Genomic DNA, 20,064 nt, shown 5'->3' on the forward strand with positions numbered 1-20,064 from the left:
GTGCTAGTCGCTTCATTTCAGTATACCCTCTACATCCTACATCCCTAACAGTTTGTTTTACATATTCCAAACGTGGCCTGCCTACACAATTTTTCCCTTCTACCTGTCCTTCCAATATTAAAGCGACTATTCCAGGATGCCTTAGTATGTGGCCTTTAAGTCTGTCTCTTCTTTTAACTATATTTTTCCAAATGCTTCTTTCTTCATCTATTTGCCGCAATACCTCTTCATTTGTCACTTTATCCACCCATCTGATTTTTAACATTCTCCTATAGCACCACATTTCAAAAGCTTATAATCTTTTCTTCTCAGATACTCCGATTGTCCAAGTTTCACTTCCATATAAAGCGACATTCCAAACATATACTTTCAAAAATCTTTTCATGACATTTAAATTAATTTTTGATGTAAACAAATTATATTTCTTACTGAAGGCTCGTTTAGCTTGTGCTATTCGGCATTTTATATCGCTCCTGCTTCATCCATCTTTAGTAATTCTACTTCCCAAATAACAAAATTCTTCTACCTCCATAATCTTTTCTCCTCCTATTTTCACATTCAGTGGTCCATCTTTGTTATTTCTACTACATTTCATTACTTTTGTTTTGTTCTTGTTTATTTTCATGCGATAGTTCTTGCGTAGGACTTCATCTATGCCGTTCATTGTTTCTTCTAAATCCTTTTTTACTCTTGGCTAGAATTACTATATCATCAGTAAATCGTAGCATCTTTATCTTTTCACCTTGTACTGTTACTCCGAATCTAAATTGTTCTTTAACATCATTAACTGCTAGTTCCATGTAAAGATTAAAAAGTAACGGAGATAGGGAACATCCTTGTCAGACTCCCTTTCTTATTACGGCTTCTTTCTTATGTTCTTCAATTGTTACTGTTGCTGTTTGGTTCCTGTACATGTTAGCAATTGTTCTTCTATCTCTGTATTTGAACCCTAATTTTTTTAAAATGCTGAACATTTTATTCCAGTTTTACACCTACACTGATACACCTACACTAAAAAATGCTTATCCACAAATGCAAAAATAAAATTACAACACAGTTATAAAACCGGAAGCCACATTTACAGCAGAAACACTCTTCCACTTGAATAGCCAATCAAAGACAAACAGATTCAAAAAAATTGAAAGAACCTGCATTAACAAAAAGTACCAGAAAGGTAGGCAGTGGTGGATCATGCCCTGCAAAGTTATATACAGACTTAGAAAACATCACTGATACTATGCATAAGAGGAGTCTAGGATTTTTTAGATGCATAATTAGGATGCAGGATTCAAGACTCTAAAACAACTAGTACGGTACGATCGTGACTTGAAAACCAAGACAGGACACAGAGTATCAGAGAAATAAGAGAGGATCTCAAGGAAATTGGCCTTACACCAGAAGATACCACTAACAATATAAAATTAAATGAAAAAATCAAGACAAAAACATTCGCTTCACAGTCACACAAAAGAAATACAAGAACATTTTCAACAGTAGAAAGAGTACGGAGATCAGAACATATGAAAAAGTACTAGAGGCCTGCAAAACTCAAACAGTCCCTTCGAAGAGACTTGGATAATAGATTGACAAAAGTGATCCTATGCGATCATAAAAGATAAAAAAAAAAATAATGATAAGAAATCTATTTAAGATTTAATTTAATTTTAGGATCTTATCCTCCCAATAAGCAGTATACCAGTATGGTACCATATGACTAGTGGCAAATGTATTTTATTGATTCTAATAATTATAAATTATTCATAAAAAAAAATTTTACTAAATGGTATTTAATACAACTTTAGTTTGGAAATGGAAAAATAAAGGTATAAACTGAGTAGCTGAATCAATAGAGAGAGCGAATTTATTGGTGAGTGTGAATTTCCAGAACATTTTTTTTTCTAAAATCTTGCATTAAACTGTTTTAACGTATCGCTAATGTATTTTGTAAATTATTTTTCAGAAGTAAATATACTAATGTATATGAAACAGTATATTTAAACTCTAAACTGTATAAACAATAATAAATAATTTTTTAAATAATTAGAAATACATTACATACCACTGAGGAATAGCATGGAAATAGTGATAAGGAACTGAATTACAAATCTGAAAAGATCCTTTGAAAGCATATTTCCCTTCATTAATTTTAGAAATTGGTTTTGATGTTTCTTTTTTTAATATCAATTGATATTAAAAACCTTTGAACACATTTTATCCTTTTCACCTCATATCCTTTTTCAAATTCAGACTACTTAAATCGTCCCATCTGATTCCACTGTTTAGAAATTATTTAACTGACAAAATTGTTACTGCCAATAAAAATCCACTTTTTGGGTGTACTGAATGTTTTTTTTATTGCCTTCCCACTTAGCAACATAACCAATTTGACAGAGTAAAAAATCTGATGTGACTAAATTAGATATACATTTTTCTAAAATGTAAAGTACATAAAATTTATTTTATTAATCATTTCTGATATTTAATCATAATTTTTTGTTTATTGTTTTTATTGAATTATTATTATCGTATTTTTTTAATTATTCATAAATCAATATATTTAAATTACAAAAAAAAGTTTAAAAAAAGCAGATAGACTCTGATTCAAACCGATGTGCATTCCCCTTTTAAGATCCAAATATATCATTAATTAAAATTTCATTTGGCTATAACACTGGAACCAATGAAAATAAGTACCACTTATGATATATCGTTGAAAAGCTCTCGATGAGGGCTATACTGCAGTTAAGAAAAGTCCAAAATCCAGATTTCTTTTGATTTTGGGCTTTTTTGGACACATTTGGTCCATTGGATTGCAATCAAAAGGGGAGGTGCACAACCAGATGTTACAACAGTCCTAAATCATAAATTTCAACATCCTACGACTAATCGTTTTTGAGTTATGCGAGAAACATACGTACGTACAGACATCACGCCGAAACTAATCAAAATGGATTCAGGAATGGTCAAAATGTTTATTTCCGTTGAAATCTGAAAACCGAAATTTTTTGTTATCATAATACTTCCTTTACTTCGTACAAAGAAGTAAGAATATCAAAATCAGGAAAATTCAAAAACTCTTATCCATAAAAAAAAAAATAGATTTTATTAACGTAGATTTAGAAATTAGAAAGAATGTACCAAAGATCTTCAATTGAGTGTTGAAGTAAATGATGGGCAATAAAGAAACAAAAAAAAAGAAATAATGAAGCTTTTGAAATATTAAAAATTATGATGATTGTTGGAATACGAAATAAAGAGAATTGAAAAAGGTTCAAAGAAGAATGATTGTGACAAAATCGTATAAATAAAAAAACAGATATGGTAGGTATCATAAGGCATGTAGAATTAATGTGTTCCTTTCTAGTAGAAAGTGTAGGTGGTAAAAGTAGTAAACAAAAACAAAGATTAAAATATATTACTCAAATAATAAAATAGGATGTAAAATTTGAGGCCATGAAGATTGCTAAAATATAAAGAAATAGAAAAGTGCATCAAATCAACATATGCAAAATGAACTGTTCATAATAAAAATAAATCACATTTGTACAAATTTTTTAGTTATAAAGACACGAAAAATAAGTACAGTACACTACCTGTTCATATACACAGGAGAGAATTTTATTTAACATCTTTATTGCAAAATTACAAATTTTATTTATAATGAAAAATTTTCGTTTAATCTTTTAAGCTTTATACAAAATTTAGATTAAAAACAATGAGTCATTCACTAATTGTACACAGCTAACAATAATTTTCATTTTTATTTTAATATAAGCATGTAACATGTAATATATATATATATATATATATATATATATATATAGAGAGAGAGAGAGAGAGAGAGAGATAATAGAAATATAATAATATTTTAATAAATAACATTTAACTTATTAAAAAAAAAGAATTTTTATAGTCTATTTGCAAAAGAATTATGTTTAAAAATTTAAGTATAATTTTTTATCTTGGCCTTATTCTTCTGTTAAAATTATTACTTGTGCTTTATGTTACTTTTTATTAATAATATAATTATACAGAGTGTTTCTAAAATGGTGGGCTAGCTATACTTTTTCGGATTCTACTTGTAAAACTAACAAAAAATATCCTTAGAAAAAATGGCAATTTCTCCTTCGTTCTCCCACTGTCCGCCATTTTTTACTTTTATATAAAAATATATATTTCAAGTTCTGATAGACGAATCATGTTAATATGGTAAGCGTCTTGGTAATAAAGTTTGAAAATTAGCAAAAAATCAGGAATTAAATACCTTCGCAAATTATAAAATGGCAGCCATGTTTATTTTCAGTCCGTTACATCTCCATAAATATTAGTTTTATCAAAATGTATGTTTTTGATAAAATATTAATCCTTTTATTTTGAACATAAAATGACATTTTACGTCTTTAAATCGGTTAACAAATAGCCGAGTTATGACAGAAAATTGATGTTGTAACTTTGTGTCTGCTTTCATGTCTTTCACTTTACGTTCAATTCGAATAAATATTATTGTTTTTATTTATTGTTAATTCTAATATTATAAATTAGTATTAAATTAAGTAATAATTTTCTTACAATAATAGACCTTATCATTATGACACAAAATTACAATATCAATTTTCTGCCTTAACTCTACTATTTGTTAACCGGTTTTTTTAAAAAATTAAATGACCTTTTGTTCAAAATAAAAGGCTTAATACTTATAGCAAATAACATAAATTTTGATAAAACTAATATTTACGGAGATATAACGCATTAAAAAACAAAAATGGCCGCCATTTTGTGATTTGCGTAGGTATTTAAGTCCTGATTTTTTGCTAATTTTAAAACTATTACCAAGACGCTTACCAAATATTAATGTGAGATATTAACTTGAGATATAAATTTTTATATAAAAATAACAAAATGGCGGGCAGAGGGAGAGCGAAGGAGAAATTGCCATTTTTCCTAAGGAATTTTTTATTTAATTTAACAAGTAGAATCCGAAAAAGTATAGCCAGCCCACCATTTCAGAAACACTTTGTATAAATAACATATCTATATTTAATATAATACTAAATTATTTAAAACTTACCACTTAAAATACCTAAAGATATGCTTACAGAAGATCTTTTAGAACTGTAAAACAGATTCATTGGTATTAATGCTGGAAATAGGAAATCTAAAGCTTGATTTACATTTTTTTTTTTTAGTTATAAAAGAAATTTGCAATTTTATTCATTTCTTATGAGAACTTATGTATGAAAAATAGACAAATATAAAGATAGTATTTACTACTAGCTATGATATCAACTGTGCAGTCTTGTAATGCACAATATCTGTATATTTTATAGTATATATATATATATATATATATATATATATATATATATATATAGAGAGAGAGAGAGAGAGAGAGAGAGAAAAGAGAAAGAATATTAATAGCAAAAATCACAAGTTGAAGTGGCTGATTGAATAAGACTGAAATTAATGATATTTACCACGTGTGTAAAAGAGGAAATAATTGTATAAAAGTCTACTCAGTTGTGAAAAAACATTAAAATTACTGAAGAATGATTGTGATACTAATTCGCTAGGTTAGGCTAATTGTTAAACTTGTCATCACAAAATCAGTTGATTTTCGAAATAGAGAGTTCTAAGGTTCAAGTCCTTGTAGAGACAATTTTTATCTGGATTTGAATACTACACTGTGGATATTGGTGTTCTTTGGTGGTTGGGTCTCAATTAACCATATTGGGAAGGCAATGAGAAGCTAGCTGTAAAACCTGCCAGGAAAATTCCAAGGAATTGAAATTGCCATGGGTCAAACATAACTAAATGGCTAATTGTTATTATTTATATATATATAAATGTAAATATCCAGGGGAAAATCCAAAGTAACTATAAAATTTTCATAATAGAAGTACATAATATCTTAATATCTTACACACCTATCAAAAGTATAAAAATGGTAGTTTATGTAATAATGTAATGACCAAAATCCACATGTTATTGTGAAAATTCACAGTAAAACTGTACTTGAATCTGATGATGGTAATAATGTTTCATTTAAAATGATAAATTTCCAAAAATGGTTTTTCATTTTCAGTATTTCATTATAAATTTGTTTCAAGAATTTTTTTGTGTATTTTGACATATATTTATTTTTTAAGAGATTTTAGTAATAATGTGTAATGGTGAATTTCTGATGAAAAGTCATACATATTTGGCTGAGGTGGTAGTATATAATTAACAGAAGAGTTATATGTCGATTTTAATGAAATCACATCTTTATGAGAGGAGCACTTATTGAAATAATCAGTTAAATTACTGCACATCCATAAATAAATGATATTTTTATTATAGGTCCCTTGACGGTAATATGAAAGATCGGTTTTGACACATGTAAAAGGTGTTCCATTTTCTCCTCTTTCACCATCATTTCCACTCTCACCATCATCTCCTAAATATCCCTGAAAATTGTGTATAGAAATTTTTGAAGGATTATATTCTCCTAACAAAAGGACAGAACCAGGATTTCCTCCAACTCCCCCATTCCCACCTTGGCCCCATTACTACCACTATCACCATTAAGAAATATAATTTCATATCAAGTTCGAAATCATTATTTTTGATACCAGAGTCAGATAATTCTTTCAAAGGAAAAGATATCAAACCACTGTCCTGCACCTTATCATTATTACCGATATCCGATTTAAATTTCTCAAAACCATGAACTCCATTACTTCCTACTTTTCCATTTCCTCCATGTTGACCAGGCCCTCCTTTACCACCATTTGAACTTATAACTAGATTTTCCTCATTTATAAAATATGATCCAATACCAAAAAAGTTTCCATCGTTCCCTCCTGGAAGACCAACCAATCCATCTCTCCCACTTTCACCTAACTCTTTTCCATCTTCAGCTTTTGTATTGTTGTGTGTTTTCCCTGGAATACCATCAACATTTATTTCCCTCTTACCAATAATCTCCCATACAGGAGCTACAATCATTATATTTATTCCTTTAAAGTATTCTTCAGTCAAGTCTGTATCAATGAATACAGTATGAAGTCCATAAATTATTAACATTTTAATAGGTGTATTGCCACAATAATTTTTTAACAGTGTATTGTTTTTTATTGAACTAAGTGTAACATAATAACCTTTCACAGTAATTTTTCCATCATCACAAGAAATATTTGTTTGGCTTTTAATTGTTAGAGATATTACATCATCACGTTCCAATTTTCTATCACCTCTTAAACTCATAAAACTAAAATGTGAATCAAGATTTTCAAATAATAGCTCATCAATATTAGAAAGAACAGTTCTGACTGAATCAGTAGAGTTGTATAACTTAGAAGGATTGTACAATTCTGATTTAGATATTTGAATTTTATAAGAAGAAAAATGCTCAAGTGCTTTTATTAGAAAACTGTACCATGATAAATTTTCTTTCATAAAATTTAAAAGATTTTTCATTTGTTCAGCCCATGTAACTGTTGTCAAAATCAGATCAGTATCTGTAAACTGCTGAATATTATTCAAATACACTTCAACTTCAAAATAAGTATTATTTTCCAACTCATTTAATTGAATATTTTCATTCAAAATGAAGTTTTTTAAAATCGTTGAGTAATTTTTATAATTGCTGGATATTTTTAAATCATTTTCTAAAGCCATTAGTTTTTTAAAATTTTATTTTGATAATTATACATTGATAACTGATTACTGTTTTGATAACTGATAAACATCAGTGTAGTTGGCCATTTGAAGTTCATAATGATTTTCCATTAACATATATGTGTACGATGATATATTTATAACTATGTCATTGATATACCACAATAAACAATACAGATAATTTCTAGCGCTATCTGACAATGCATATCCTACATCATTTTCAGAAAGTTCACTGTATTTAATATTATTAACCACTGTTTCCCTTAAAGTTTCTTTAGCTTGCTGAATCAGTGGTATTTCAGATAATATTCCTGCTTCTGAAGGTCTGCGAAAAATATTTATTCTTTTAAAATTTCCATTTGCATCAGTTTCTTGAAAAGCATCTATGAGTTTTATACTATTTTCTAAAAAGATTTTTTCTTTATTTTCATCGGAGTTTAATAATTTTTCATTAAGTGATATTTTTAGTTTGGTAAGGTATTCTGCTATACCTTCAATAACAGTTTTATCAGACACTAATGTTACATTATTTTTATTAATTTTATACATATTTGGAACTTTAGTTGCTATTAATGCTATACTGTCTTTATATTTATCAATATTTCTTATGAAAGCATTAATGTTACGAAGTAAATCAACAAAATCGTTTTTATACACACCCTGCTCAACAGAATTATAAGTTACTAATATTACTATTTTTATATTTTTAATATTTTTTAAATACATTTTCATTACATGAGCTGCTACTAACTCATGTTTTGGACTTCTAGTATCAATGAATCCAGGAGTGTCTGTGAATGATGTAGCATTGAAATCACTTATAACTTGTTCTGGATACAATGTGAATGATTTACTAACTGATGACCCTATCTTTTTACCATCTTCAATCAAGTATCGACCACTATCTTTAGCTGATTCTTTTGATATTAGTTTACTGTTGTCTCCAGCCATAAATTGTACAAATGTAGTTTTGCCTGATCCAGCATTACCTAATACTAAAATTGTACTTTCTGTTTTATTATTATATTTGTTTATTTCTTTTTCTCCTTTTCTTATCATTTCATTTGTCGTCATCAAACTCAGCAGTTTTTCAGTTTCATCATTTGAACATTCCCATTTTTCATCTTCTTTATTGTTCTATAACAAAGAAATATTAAAGTAAATTAGTTTAATTATATGTCAAAAAAAAATTTATTTTAAAAGTCACTTTGCCAACAGCAATCTTTCTGTTATACTGGTAACAGAATGAATCCATAATATATCCTTCCTCTTATAGAGTTTATATAGAAGAAATGCACTGAAAAATACTACTCTACCATTCAGTATAATGAGAATGTTGTCAAAATCTTTTGGTCAACAACTTAACAAAAAGATCCAATCAGGAACAGATCATGCAATTATTAGAAAATTAATTAAAAATCCAAAATCTATCATTTAAGTCAGGAGCTACAATAAATGCAGGCAATGTCTTGGCTATGTCCATCAGGCTGTGACATTAATTGAAACTCAGTTACTGATGTATAGCCATAATCTTACAACCTGATAGTTCCACAAGAGCTGGAATGCCTTATAGAATAGTAATTATAAAATAAAAGGACATAACAAGGTACAAATTCCACTGGTCAGAGTCTTGTTTAATAAACTTTTATAACACCTGAGTTAAATGGTAATTATATATTATGAAGATATTTTTAGTAATAACCTTTTAATAGTAAATACACTGAAAAAATGTGATTAAATCTAACCGAATAAGGTTACTCTTTATGTAATGTATGAAACTAAAATATTATAAAAACTATTCAATATTAGATAACTCACTTTTCAGATAATCAATTTTTTCTTCAATAGAAATTCTTTTGGAGGTAACAAGCAGCACAATTCTAGAGGTACTATTAGTGTTGATAATGGTGGACATCATAGGAAATCCCATAATTATGTAATCGTACTTTATGTTCAACGTATTATTTTTCCAGATTTTATATGTTTGTAAATTTCATATTTTTCAATCATGTTGAGATATTGGTTTTTATGTGCTGTGTAAAATTTTCATTTATAGTTATATTTTTAATTTGTAAATATGCATGTTATTCTGTGTAGATGTATAGAAGATATATTGTGAAGAAGTGTATTATTACTTGTAGAGGGTTTTTTATAAATTTTATAATATATTTTGGATATAGTATGCACAGCATATAACTGAAATCGTAACCTTAGCACAAGTTATATTTTAACAAAATTTCTTTACATGGAACAATTTCTATGATTAGCCTGCTCATTACTTAACCCATTTCTAGTTTCTTGAATGAAATAATTTTACAACACACTAACATCGTTCACATATTCCAAATTGAAAATCTTACAAATAATAATATCCAGTATTTTCTCTGTATAGACAATATCACATTCCTTTTACAGAGGATAAATAAGCTAATTATGTAAATTATATTCATACTGATTAAAAAATTACAAATCATTTACTATTCAATGCAATATATGAATAAAACAAATCACTTGATTTTCCTGATTTCCCAATTTAACTTTCTTACATAATATTATGTAGACTAATCGTGCAACTTGTCAGTCAACAATTACTTTTAATTATGAAATACAATAAAACATCTGGCACATTTTGATGGATTTACATCCTTGTTTAAACAAAACCTAGTAGTAACAAAAAATAAATACCGTTAACATATATCAACTAAGTGTTATAAAAATTACCAAGATCTTGAGGAAAGAAAGTTACTCATCACTTTGGAAACAATAGACAGAATAAAGAAGGACATGTGGGATACATATAAAACATGTATTGAAAAACACACAGCTATATGCCTGACTTGAGACACAATCTGGGACTTCCAACAAGAAATATTAAAAGAAAGACTACACCACAGAAGTCAGCTCTGATAATAATATAGACTGATACGGTATCTGTGCTACTTCCATGTATAAAAAAAGGAATTTCCCTAGCATTTATCTGGACAAATAAAGGAAAATGTACTGAAAGTTTGATGAGAATAGTGTCATTAAATATTGCATTTTGCCATTAAAAAAAAAAAATATATATATGTATATATATATGTATTAAAGTAGATATTAATACTTAAAACAAAAATAGATGTATGAAATAAAAGTATACTAAGTATCTGAATACACTAAACACAAATAAAAATAAAAAAAGTTAAAAAGTGTTCACAGAAAATATTTCAACACTTATTGTGACAACACACACATAAGACAAAGATAAAGGAAATTTAAGATTCCTTTTAATTAAAAATTTATCAGAAAGTATATTAGTGTCCTTCTGCTAAAAAAAACAACAAAGATATTTTAAACAGGCTGATAAGATTGCTGTGCATCAAATTATTGCGATGTGTTACATGAAAACAATTCTGTTTGTCCCTTTTGATAAAGATAGTTAGACTCAGGACATACACACAAAACAAAACATAATATGCAAATTTTACACTGAGCACATACAATCCAAGATCTCAACATAGTTAAAAAGTATGAAAATTACAATCACATAAAATCTGACAGAAACAAATTCTTCGTAGACACAACTAAAATACATTCTAAAGTTTCATAATGCTTTTAATATAGGCATTATTGACAACAGCTCTTCTGATAACTCAACAGAAGAAAGTGCTAATATTTAGCTCTGACAAAATTTTTTATAAAGTACAGATTTTCTATTTGAAAGTAAATCATTCAATTTTTTAATTCTAAAATATCATGTTTAATTTAGTTGTTAATAACAAAACAAATTTATGTACACAACTAATGATTTTAAGCACATGTTGTTTTATTACTTACAGTGATGTTTTTATAAGAATTATCCTTCAAAAAATTATTTTCTGCTTCCAGAGTACTATTCTTCTGTTGATCACGCAATTCATACTTCAAAGGATCAGATCTGAAAATTATTGATATAATTAAAAGTATTTTAAAGAATATAATAGCACATTTTTAAGAATAACATTCTACCTTGGTAAACCCAGAATTCTTTTAAAGAGTACCAAGTACTATATTTCATTCCACCAAACTACTTTTAGAGATATGGTTATATACTAATAATGTAAGTTATTATCATGTGTGAGCTGCGGTCATAATGATCTGTCTCAAAAACCTCAAACAATTTATTGGTGCTCACTTTGTAAATGACTTAACCGCATCTGTTTCTAAAGACAAATACTTTAAAAAGTAAAAAGTGTTATTGTCTTATGTTGTTTTATTTTTATAGTTGTTTATATTTTTAATATTTTGTGCCTTTCCATTCGTCATAAAATAATTAATTAGCCTCCTAGACAGTTGGCTAGAATATCAGATTTTAGATTATGTATACAGAATGTACCAAAAATTTTCCCAGGACTTACGCAACATATTCTACTTGTTAAAATAATGGAATAATTTCATATCAGCATAATTATGTCCTAAAATGCTTCATTTGCGAGTTACTAGTAATGTTAATGAAACATTTCGTCTGGATTTCAGCTACCCTGGTGAAATAAGGTTATACAAAAATTTTTAGGACGTTAATTAAGGAACAAAATTAATGATTTCTTATAGTCTTTGACCTGAAAAATCTAATAAAGTAGGTCCCAGAACCGTATCTACGGTAGTTTTTGAGAAATCTGGAGTAAAATTCAACAAATTGGGGTAAAAAAACCCTGTTTTTTTATATTTGACGTACAACAACCTTTGTTAAACGGGAAATAAACATGTAAAACTTATAAAAAAAACTTATAGAGAATTTAATTTCGAACAAAATGGTGTAAGATAACTTAAATAAAACAAAGAAAAATTAGAATTCGAATTTTATTTAGAAACAATACTCTAGACCAAAGTATACTATATTTAGGGGTCTACCAGTTTATTATAATAAATGTTCAAAAATGAACACGCCATTTTCAACACATTTTTTGGCACGCTTCTGTACTGCTTTTGTTGCTCTTTTTAGTTCTATAGCGGTGTACTTATGTTGCTCTTCTTTTTCTGTTTAGCCTCCGGAATCACCGTAAGGTATTTTTCAGAGGATGAATGAAGATGATATGTATGAATGTAAATGAAGTTTACTCTTGTACAGTCTCAGGTCGATCATTCCTGTGATGTGTGGTTAATTGAAACTCAACCACCAAAGAACACCGGTATCCACGATCTAGTATTGAAACCAGTATAAATGTAACTGTCTTTATTAGGATTTGAACCTTAGAACTCTCGACTTCGAAATCAGCTGATTTGCGATGACGAGTTCACCTCAAGACCAACCCGGTGGGTTGTCCTTAAGTTGTTCAGCCGTATCCGTAATGCGGACAATTAATTCCTCACGATAATGTATTTTTGTTTCTTATACAATATTTTACTTCCAGATGCAGATATCTAAAGGTGTTAAATCAGGAACTGTTGCGTTGTAACATTGGCCACTGCTCATAAATTATCCTTTATTCATTACTAATTTATTTATTTAATGTTTTAGCCATGTCCACGAAAAGAAAATTTGAATCAGGAGCTTGGAAACGCAAAAGACAAAGAGAAAAAGAATATGCAGAAAGGCAAAGAAATTCGTTGGATAAATTTATAATCTCTTCAGAAAAACAAGCTAAAAAAAACAAAATTAATCCGAAAGAACAGGAGAGCGAGCTGATGCAGAATCTGAATTCGAAGAAATTGATGAGTGAGCTAAAACAGAATGTGAACTTGAAATAATCAATGAGCGAACTGAAACAGAATGTGCACTGGAAAAAATCGATGAAAGAGAAAAGCATGAAACCAAAAAATCAGCAACTTGTGAATTAAATATTATTGATAAAGAACGAAATAGCGAAGAGGAATTGGAACAAAATAAATTACCAGCAGACTACCACGGTAAACATAAAGACGACTGTGTGTTTCAATGACATTGCATTGCGGCCACTTGTCTGATAAAATGATTCAATACTATTTAATAATAAACCTTGCAATATTGGAAATACTACAACTCTTAAATAAAGTATGAAGGTAGAAACTGATTCTATTATAGAAATATTTGCGAATCAAATTTTTATTGTGTGAAAGTAAGTGGAACTAAAGAATTCCGTCAGTGGTTGGTATATTCAGAAATAAGTAAATGCATTTATTGTTACGTGTGTATACTGTTTTCCAATACACAGACAAAATGTTCAACAGGGTTCAATGATTGGAAAAATTTAGCCAGAAACTTAAGAGGTCACGAAGTTTCTCAGAGCGATATGAAATATGACTCTACAAAAACGATTATTAATTGTTGAACGTATCGATACATACTTAGAACAAACAAATTAATTCGGAACAGAAGTATTGGCGGGCTGTTTTACAACGGGTAATTGCCGTTGAAATTATTGGCGAGTTTAAGAGTAAGTAGCATTTCGTGGCCACAGAGAATACACAGATTTAAATCGAATAGGAAATTTTTTCAGTTTTACTGAATATCTGGCGGAATTCGATAGTTTGATGAAAATTCATTTGCAAAAATTTAACAATCCACGTAGGGGAAAGGTTAATTATTTATCACACCCGGTATGCTACGAATTTATAAGTTTAATGGGTATCGAAGTCAAGAAATATTTAATATTTGGAGTCCAAGAAGTAGTTAATTATTATTCCATTACTGTAGACTCTATTCCGAATGTAACCCATGTAAATCAATTAACTTGTATTATGAGATTTGTTGACAAAAATGGAAATTTAAAAGAACGATTTTTTGGTTTTTTAATATTGAAAATCATAATTCTGAATAATTAGGACAAATAATTCTAGAATTTTAAGAGATTTATTAATAGATATAAAAAATTGTAAAGAGCAAACCTACGACAATGCGGCAGGCAAATTCAGCGGATTGCAAACAAGAATAAAACATATTAATACAGCAACCTATGTACATTTTTTTTTAGTATCATGCGCTAGCCATAGCTTAAATTTAATAGGAAATTGTCCTGTGGAATCATGTTCTGGCGCATTAAATTTCGTTGATTTTATTCAAAATTTATATGTATATTTCTCGGCGTTTACTCGGCGATGGAATATACTTATAAATAGTACAACTCAATCTCCAGATATAAAATGATTAAGTGATACTAGCCGAGCATCAAGAATAGACGCAGTTTCCGCATTAAAATGTAATTACCAAAATATTAAGGAAGTGCCAATCCAAATTAGTAAGCTGGATAGTGAAAAACTTATAAGCAAATCGGAGGCGAAAAAATTTGCAGAATGTTTCAACGATTATTAAACAACATTGTTACCTGTTTTATGGGATAAATTATTAGAAAGAATAAATAGTATAAGAAAATCATTGCAAGACACCCAGTACAATTTATTGTTAGGAACAAATCTACTAAAATCTCAGGAATAATTTTATAAATGGTGCCAATTTACTGATGGAAAACCGGAACCTTCCGAGAGGCAGAATAAAAAAACAATATTGCAGTTTTAAGAAACATCGTTAAATGAAACACATTTTAATGTAAAAGAAACCTTTGTCATAAACGTACATAACGTTATTTGTTATGTACTAATTTCAGAATTATCACGGAGAAGCGTGATAATTATTTATTAATTTTAAAATATCTGACATCCAATTTAATGATTGTGTGGAAAACATATACACAAAATATCAAAATATTGATATTAAAAATTTTAAACATGAACTTTACTATTTCATTGTCTTCGTAAAAGAATAAAATGTCACCAATCCTGTTGACATGTATAAATTATTAATTGGAATTTTACAATCTACTTTTCTAATGAAGAGACAATTCTGAAAAACATTTTTTACAATTCCTATTTTCAATGCAAGTGGTGAATGTTCTTTTTCGTTCCGAAAAGAGTTAAAAATTATTTAAGAAATTCCTTAGCTCAACTCCGTTTAAGTCACTTGTCTATGATGTTTATAGAAATTGATATTGTTAGGTTATTAGATTATGAGAGTCTGATTGATAAATTTGCTAAAGCTAAAGCGAAAAAGTTCCGATTTAGTTTGTTTTGAATATTCAAAAAAAAAATTTGTAATTGGCGTATATTTATTATATTCCAAATATTTTTAATGTTTAATAAATAGTGATAACTGTATTTTATGTATATATCTGTATATTTGAAATAAACCATATACTGGTGGTCCAAAAAAAAGTGACAGGGAAATAACATTCAAACTTAATCAATATAAAATTACAACTACCTGGCTATATTTAAAAGTTTGCTGATGTTCAGGTTGTATTAATTATGAAAACTGAAACTTATTGGTTAAGAATTATTAAGTTTCAATAAATAAAAGTGTTAAAATCAAATAATTCATGAATATAAAAAATAATTTATTTTTAAATTTTAATATTAATTTGTATTTCATAAAGCAGGTATAAAAAGTTTGCGAATATTTTTAAACAATTTTTTTATCTTCAACAAAAATGAATAATATTCAAGACAATAATAATTTACAGAAGAAAAAAATCAGATTTCTTTATTCACTTCATCGATCAGCACATTTCCAGAAAACCGAAAAGATGTAATTGAATACTTGGAATGCAGTTAATTATAACAAATGCTCAAAATGTCCTCCATTATTTACTAAACAATGATGAAATGTGTTATAATAATTTACAAATAAATTTTTATTATTCATAGATTACTAGATTTTTGAAATACAAATCAGTAGAATTTAAAAACAAATTATTTTTATATTCAAGGATTACTAGATTTTTTTTGTTTTTAACATTTGTACCTATTGAAATAATAATTCCTGTACCAATAAGTTTCAATTTTCAGAATTAATACAATCTGAGCATCAGTAACCTTTTAAATACAGCTAGATAGTTGTTATTTTATACTGGTTAATTTTCAATGTTATTTTCCATGTCTCACTTTTTTTGGACCACCAGTATAGTGTCTACCAGAATAAAAAATGTGCATGTAGAATGCACAACACTGTAGGGTGTAGGGGTAGTGAAAATATTTAAAGGTGGTTTCAAAATTGAATTGCACCTGGGTCTCTCAAATGCTAAATCCAGGATGCTCCACTCTCTCACTGCTCCAGGATGATCTGTTGCATTACTATTCCCTATGGCTATTTCTACACCAAATCTCTCCCTAGTAGGTTATAATTATTATAATAAAGTAATCAGTAGTTGAACATTATCATTATCAAAATTTATAATTATCATAATTAGTATCTATAAACTAATATGAAATATTCTTCCCAACAATTTGTGTATTTTCTTTTATTTATTTTCATTAAAGTTGTTGCGTAATTTTTGATTTCATAATATTTTTTATTAGCCAAGTGCTTAAAAAGACCAATAAATAATGGTTTATCATTTTCCAAGTCCTGTAATGTTGCTCATATTTTAGAAAATTAAGTGTTTATCCTATATATATATATATATATGAAAATTAATTGTATCACTTTATGCTATCTATAACTGAATTATTATAAGAGTGTATTTTTTCAAATTACATATTTAAATACTCATTCACATACAATTTATTTTATATTCTAAACAACATCGATGGTTTATTTAAAATACATTTGGTATTTTAAATAAATTTTACATCATTGAAATTAAACACTATGTAAGTTTATTTTATTTTTCAGTTTTTTTTAAATTTGTGCATTTTTTAATTACATTTATTCCAACTTCAGAATTTTTTGATCTAAAATCGTTTTTCTTTTAAGGGTCATTATTAATAAAAACTTTATTTATTTAGTATAATCCTGCATTATGAATTTTGTTTATTTAAAAAAAAATATACTTCAGTTAAATACAATAGTTTTATAACATCAATTTTTACTAAATGAATATACTAAATCAACTCTATGCAAAAAAATGAGATCAAAACACATCCCATCAAGTAGTTTTCATGATTTATTTAATATTTATATTGAACCCTCTTCACACACACACCACCACACTTTTTCAAAACAGAAATTTGTCTACAAATTTATTTTTTAAAAATTAGTTATCATTCTTCTTTTTACAAAAAAGATTATGTAGGAGCAAGTAAAACTTTATCTATATGAAAAAATCTATGGATAATTCCATCTTCAACTCCGTGAAAAAAATGAAATCAAAACACATACTGTTAATCTTAAATTTTAATCCATCATTTTCCTACCACATGAAATTTCTTTTATATTTCAATATAAGACTTTTTTCTACATAAAACTCTATGCCTAAACACTTTAATGTTGAGGTATTGTTTTTTGCAAACTATTTATATACTAGATCTCAATGAAAGAAATGTGATGATTAATATACTTGACAACTTATTTTTAAATAGTATTCTTAATAGTATTTTGTATCTTACTGAATTTATCCTGTAGAATTCATTGTAGGATAAAAACAATATGTCATGAATTAAAATGGGATTCCTATAGAAAAAATGTAATCATCCAAGTAACCCACATCGATACTTGATGACTTTAATCATATTTGACCAATCCACCAAAACAGATTACAGAACAAATTATACTCTTTTTTGGAAATAATTTGGCTGCTTGGACATGTAAAGTCTTTGTAATATAGTATGTCTTTATAATTCTTGTGTATATATTTTATATTTCTATTTAGCAAAAAATAGAAATTTGGGGAAAAATTAGAGTTACAGCACGTCATTCAAAATCGGCGATGTGGGCGGCCGACCAACAGCGTCATCCTGCTTCATGATAATCCATATAGTCCAGACTTAGCTCCTTCTGATTACAATTTGTTTGGGAAATTGAAAAAGTTTTTAAGTGGTAAGCAATTCGCGGGTGACGACGAACTTAAAAATGCTGTTTAAACTTAAAAAATCAGTGGCTAAACGAACTGGCAGTAGAAGAATACGATGATGGTATGTCTAATAAAGAGAAGCTGGTGTGTTGCTACGATAAATGTCTTAATTCATGTGGCAATTATATAGAGAAGTAGTGTAAGGTATGTAGTGTAACAGAAATATAAAATACTTATAAAGTTTTCTGTATAAATCCTTTTACAATAAAATGATCTTTACTTTAGAGATAACCTCTCGTATATTAAACTGCTCCATATAAAGTAAAAATATTATAAGAGATCTTAATAGGTATTAAGGGATTTTAACCTTATAATGGTAAGATTTAGTTTCTCAGACTACTCTCCCAACAAAAACTGGTCTCAAAAAACAGTTTGTAGGATGAAGGCATCACTATGTCCAGTACCTTACTTTCCATCCTCAAGTTCAGTATCAGTCGCCATTTCTACCTTTTTACTTTGTTTCATTAGTGTCAGTGAGACCATTGTCATGTGTCAGACTGTATGTTACCATTTACATTACTTTTTTTTTTCAATAGTGTAAATATACAAATACTTGTTTTTATTTAATATTTTAATCGTTTTTGTAGTGTTTAAATTTGTAACTATCTAGTAACAATGGGTAACAGACTAAATATTATTTTTGAAATAAATGAAGTGCTTTCTCAACTTGAGAAGGAGGACTATGATCAGCAAGTTACTTTGCATTTTTTATAGAACTTTAAACAGTATTATAATCAATTCTTTTGTGATATGTGTGCATCAAGCAATCAAAAACAAGATAAAGCCAACAACAAAAAAAGTGTTTGCAGAAAAAATCATCATGGATCTTACCATTTCAAAACATTTAAGATAGGTAACAGATGACAAACTTGTCAAGGACTCTCAAGTAAACATCAATGGACATTGGTCTATCATAACTTCTCAAGCTGATAATGATCACCAAGAAGTCAGAACAAGAAAAATATGTGGATTTTCCCCTGATAAGAAGCGAAAAATGACACATTTCCATTGCAAAAACTGTAGAAAACATATTTACATGGAGCACCAATGATGGAATGATATGCGTAGAGTGCAAAGAAAAGTAGTAAATGAATAAAAACATGTTTAAAATAATGTATTTGAATTAGTTAAAATATATATTAAGGTTTTTTTTCAGTTCTTGAAAATGTTTTTCTATTCTTTTACTCCAGCAGTCTGTGAGACTATGCATTACCATTTACATGTGGGAAACCAGTTTACAATTCTAGGCATAATTATAAGCACAGAGATAAATGTAAAAAAAATTTTTCTGGTATATGCAAATGAAGTGTTAGTTTAGCAGAGTACTGGGAGGAACTTATAAAAAAAATGACCAATGAAAAAATATTAAAGAGGCTTAATATTTAAATGTATCATGAGGAGAGACCAAGAGAGTAATTTTAAGAACATCACAAGTTTTAAATACACATATTGAATGTTGGGTATTTTGGATTGTATCTTAGGAGAATACTTAAACGGGTAGAACATGCTTTCCATATGTCTTCTGATAGGATACCTCTTACTTCACTTGAAGGATTACTGACCAGACAGCAACAAATTTGACATTTTAAAACAAGATAGATAGATGAGCTCATTGTTGACTGTAGAT

The 20,064-nt window shown here is 28.0% G+C and overlaps 1 protein-coding gene across 1 annotated transcript; it reads right to left on the reverse strand.

The window, feature by feature from the left end:
- Positions 1-7,689: 7,689 nt before the first annotated feature.
- On the reverse strand, positions 7,690-18,878 carry LOC142330660 (uncharacterized). The gene is made up of 3 exons (XM_075376105.1): positions 18,847-18,878; positions 11,476-11,575; positions 7,690-8,796 (listed from the first exon to the last, which is right to left on the reverse strand). The coding sequence occupies exons 1-3, from the start codon at positions 18,876-18,878 to the stop codon at positions 7,705-7,707; spliced, it is 1,224 nt and encodes a 407-aa protein (XP_075232220.1). The 3' UTR covers positions 7,690-7,704.
- Positions 18,879-20,064: the final 1,186 nt, after the last annotated feature.

The sequence above is a fragment of the Lycorma delicatula genome, chromosome 9 (assembly GCF_047948215.1).
Source record: "Lycorma delicatula isolate Av1 chromosome 9, ASM4794821v1, whole genome shotgun sequence".
Taxonomy (NCBI): domain Eukaryota; kingdom Metazoa; phylum Arthropoda; class Insecta; order Hemiptera; family Fulgoridae; genus Lycorma; species Lycorma delicatula.